Source organism: Cyprinodon variegatus, unplaced genomic scaffold, assembly GCF_000732505.1.
Source record: "Cyprinodon variegatus isolate N-32 unplaced genomic scaffold, C_variegatus-1.0 Scaffold24, whole genome shotgun sequence".
Classification (NCBI taxonomy): domain Eukaryota; kingdom Metazoa; phylum Chordata; class Actinopteri; order Cyprinodontiformes; family Cyprinodontidae; genus Cyprinodon; species Cyprinodon variegatus.
In genome coordinates, this window is record NW_015150477.1 from 1,567,097 (window position 1) to 1,569,911 (window position 2,815).

Genomic DNA, 2,815 nt, shown 5'->3' on the forward strand with positions numbered 1-2,815 from the left:
CCTGTCAGTATTTAATACCAAATCAGAAAGGAACTCTGAAAACTCATCTAAACATTCAGAGTAAGGACCTGGATGAAGCAAACTAAGGGTTAAATGTTCAATAGATGTAATAATTAATCTTTGGATCAATCATTCTGACAGATTGATGCTTCTCTTTGCCCTGAATCGTTCTCAGCCCAGTAAGAACCACTGAAACCAGCAGGTTTATTCCCATCAGCGCTCCAAAAGATCAGAACCGGTCCTGCAGCTTCTGACCCAAACGGGCCAACCTTCCTGCACCCAGCCCCCCCGAAAGCACCCGCTGCAATAAATGGAGACTCATCGTTTTATTGAAACACCTTCAAAGTACAAAACAAAAACGTTACATGAAGCGGCGGCGCCGGCCCGAGGCGCCTGATCTAAAAATAAAGGAGGGAACCAAAGGGTCATGGAAGGAGGAACGAGCATCACCACTCGTCCCTGATGTGTGGAGCTGCAGCGGTGCGTCTGTGCCCCCAGCAGGGAGGGGGGGTGGAGGCGTTACAGAGTCCCATGTTTCAGAGGTAAGGGGGGAGCAACAGCAGCACATGGGGGGGAGGGAGGGAGGGGGGTCGGGGTGTTTGATAGGCTTCCAGGAAGGGGAGGGGGTCTGCTGACAGCTTCTAGAAGCCGTGGACTTTGAGCTGCTCCTCCTTGGCCAGATCAATCTGCAGGACGAAGGAAATCAATTAAACTCTGAGTGGCTAACGAGGCGCTGAGCGAAGGCGGGATGATAATCTCACCTCAATCAGGAACTGGCAGATATTTTTACGCTGATCTCCTTGCAGCTGGATCACTTCACCATACTCCGGGTGCTCGATCACTGTCCCATTGCAGGCGAACTTCTGTTCAACAATCAGAAGAAGGTCTGAAGCGTGAGCTGAGCCGTTAAATGGCTCCATAAACAAACACTGGGATGAAACCAGACTGCAGCCCGGTTCTGATCCGATCGGTTCTGATCCAAACCAGAACCGGGCTGCAGCGGGAACAGAATCACTTTTACCTTCTTGAAGGCCTTGACTAGCTTCTTCTTGTCATAGTCGGCTGAGATGCCCTGGACAGTGGTGAGGGTCTTCCTGCCGTTCCGCTGTTGGATTCTTATGTGGATGTAGTCCTCTGTCCCAGCTGGGAGGCGGTCATCACCCTTAGTTGCATCAGCAAAGGGGTCTGAAAGAAACAACACATTAACTGCTGCTCTAGATCTATAGGGAGGGTCACAGCAACTGCGCAGAATCAGCAGCTAAATATACAGACTTCCTGTTTCAACAATAGAGCGATCAAAGGGAAGCTAGCAGCAGTTAGCATCGCTAAGGCCCAGTAATGGCGGCCAGCAGGGCCTGAGCTCCGCGGAGGATTAAAACTTTATCCCTGAAGCTTTTAAATCCGCTACAGTTTGACATCAGTTCATCACTTTACTGTGAAAAAGAGTCAAATAAAAAGAATAAAAAGAGTAAAGGCCGTTAAAGAGCTGGCTGTGAACTCCCGCCCTTCCCCCACCCTCTGCGGCCACCATCAAGCTCTCACCGAAGGTTTGGAGGTTCTGGATAGCGGACATACGATAAGATTTGCTTTCCTTTCGGATAATAACTTGATGAGCGGATCGGCGGCTGACTTTCTCTGGTTTCTGTCCGGGAGGGTCGGATTCGCTGGGACGCGGAGGGCGCTTCTGTCTCACCAGCTCTAACAAAATGGAGACAAGAACGGAGAAAACAAGTCTTTATAGGCCCGCCCCGAAAATGACGTCACTGCGCACAAGACGTACCGATGGAAAACTCCGCCACCAGGACGTTTCTCAATTTTACCGGAAAGTGACGTCATTGCGTCGTAACGCGATCTCATGTTTACGACAAAAACAAACCCAAAAAAAATGAAGTTAAACAAATCTGGTTTATTTAGATCAAAGTATAAAACTACACTGTCTGCCTGCACCAGAAATATCACCATGACAACAGTAGTGCTTTTACTGAAATTATTTTATTATTTGGGACGTTATTTCAGAAACAAGTATACAATATATTTTCTTTATGTTTGAGAACCAAAGTTTATCTGGAAGAATTTATCTTGAAAAATTCACAAATTTAGAACAATTGGAAAATTTTCCAACAATGCAAATCCATGAGGTGAATAAAACATTATTTGGCCAAATATTTGTTTTATTGAATGATTTGCTTAATCAGGAACCAAAAACCTTTAGTCAAATGATTCTTTATCCTCTAGCAGCGAATAGACATCAGGATTCCACTAATGACTCTTGGTCAGACTTGGTCATGGAAACGTAACGAGCATCTGAGGAACACATGAACACTAATGTTATATCAGGGTTTAACCCTTAGTGAATAAAGCTGGTCTAAGGGGGGGGGGGGTTCTTCCTTTGTCCCGTCTGGCTCAAACCACCGACTTAGACTTATTGTAATTTTGTACAATATTTTGTTTACAAAATGACATTTAGTTTAGTAAATATTTCAGACAGTAAATGAAAGAAAATGAGAGAAAACATGATGCAAAAAACGCATTGATGTGGAAGTTTAGAGCATTAGTTTATATGGTGCAGATGTGCAGCGTTTTGGTTTGGTGTCATCAGTGTGATGCAGAGTTTGTGGAGCCAGTTGGGCTGAGAGGAGGTTGCAGAGCAGAGAGGCCTTTTATAAGCAAAGCTACATCCTCTTCTCCAGTGATCATGTTCAGATAAAACATGCATGGCGGTGCAGTGGGGCGCCAATTCACATCATCTCAGGTCACTTTATAGAAACAGTTCAACCTGATCATCCAGTCAGATCGATTCAAAGTTTTCTATCTA

General features: G+C 45.5%; 1 protein-coding gene across 1 annotated transcript; it reads right to left on the reverse strand.

Annotated features, from left to right (window-relative positions):
• Positions 1 to 307: 307 nt before the first annotated feature.
• On the reverse strand, positions 308 to 1,758 carry LOC107096757 (eukaryotic translation initiation factor 1b). Its single transcript, XM_015393559.1, has 4 exons — positions 1,543 to 1,758; positions 1,022 to 1,185; positions 762 to 863; positions 308 to 686 (listed from the first exon to the last, which is right to left on the reverse strand). Exons 1-4 carry the CDS (start codon positions 1,571 to 1,573, stop codon positions 642 to 644), a joined length of 342 nt encoding a protein of 113 aa, XP_015249045.1. The 5' UTR covers positions 1,574 to 1,758; the 3' UTR covers positions 308 to 641.
• Between the last annotated feature and the right edge of the window lie 1,057 nt (positions 1,759 to 2,815).

Coding starts and splice junctions, on each gene's coding strand:
- LOC107096757 (XM_015393559.1), bottom strand. CDS start 1,573: ATGTCCGCTATCCAGAACCTCCAAACCTTCG. Junction 1,186..1,542: donor CCAGAACCTCCAAACCTTCG/GTGAGAGCTTGA, acceptor TGTTTCTTTCAG/ACCCCTTTGCTGATGCAACT. Junction 687..761: donor TCTGCCAGTTCCTGATTGAG/GTGAGATTATCA, acceptor TTCGTCCTGCAG/ATTGATCTGGCCAAGGAGGA.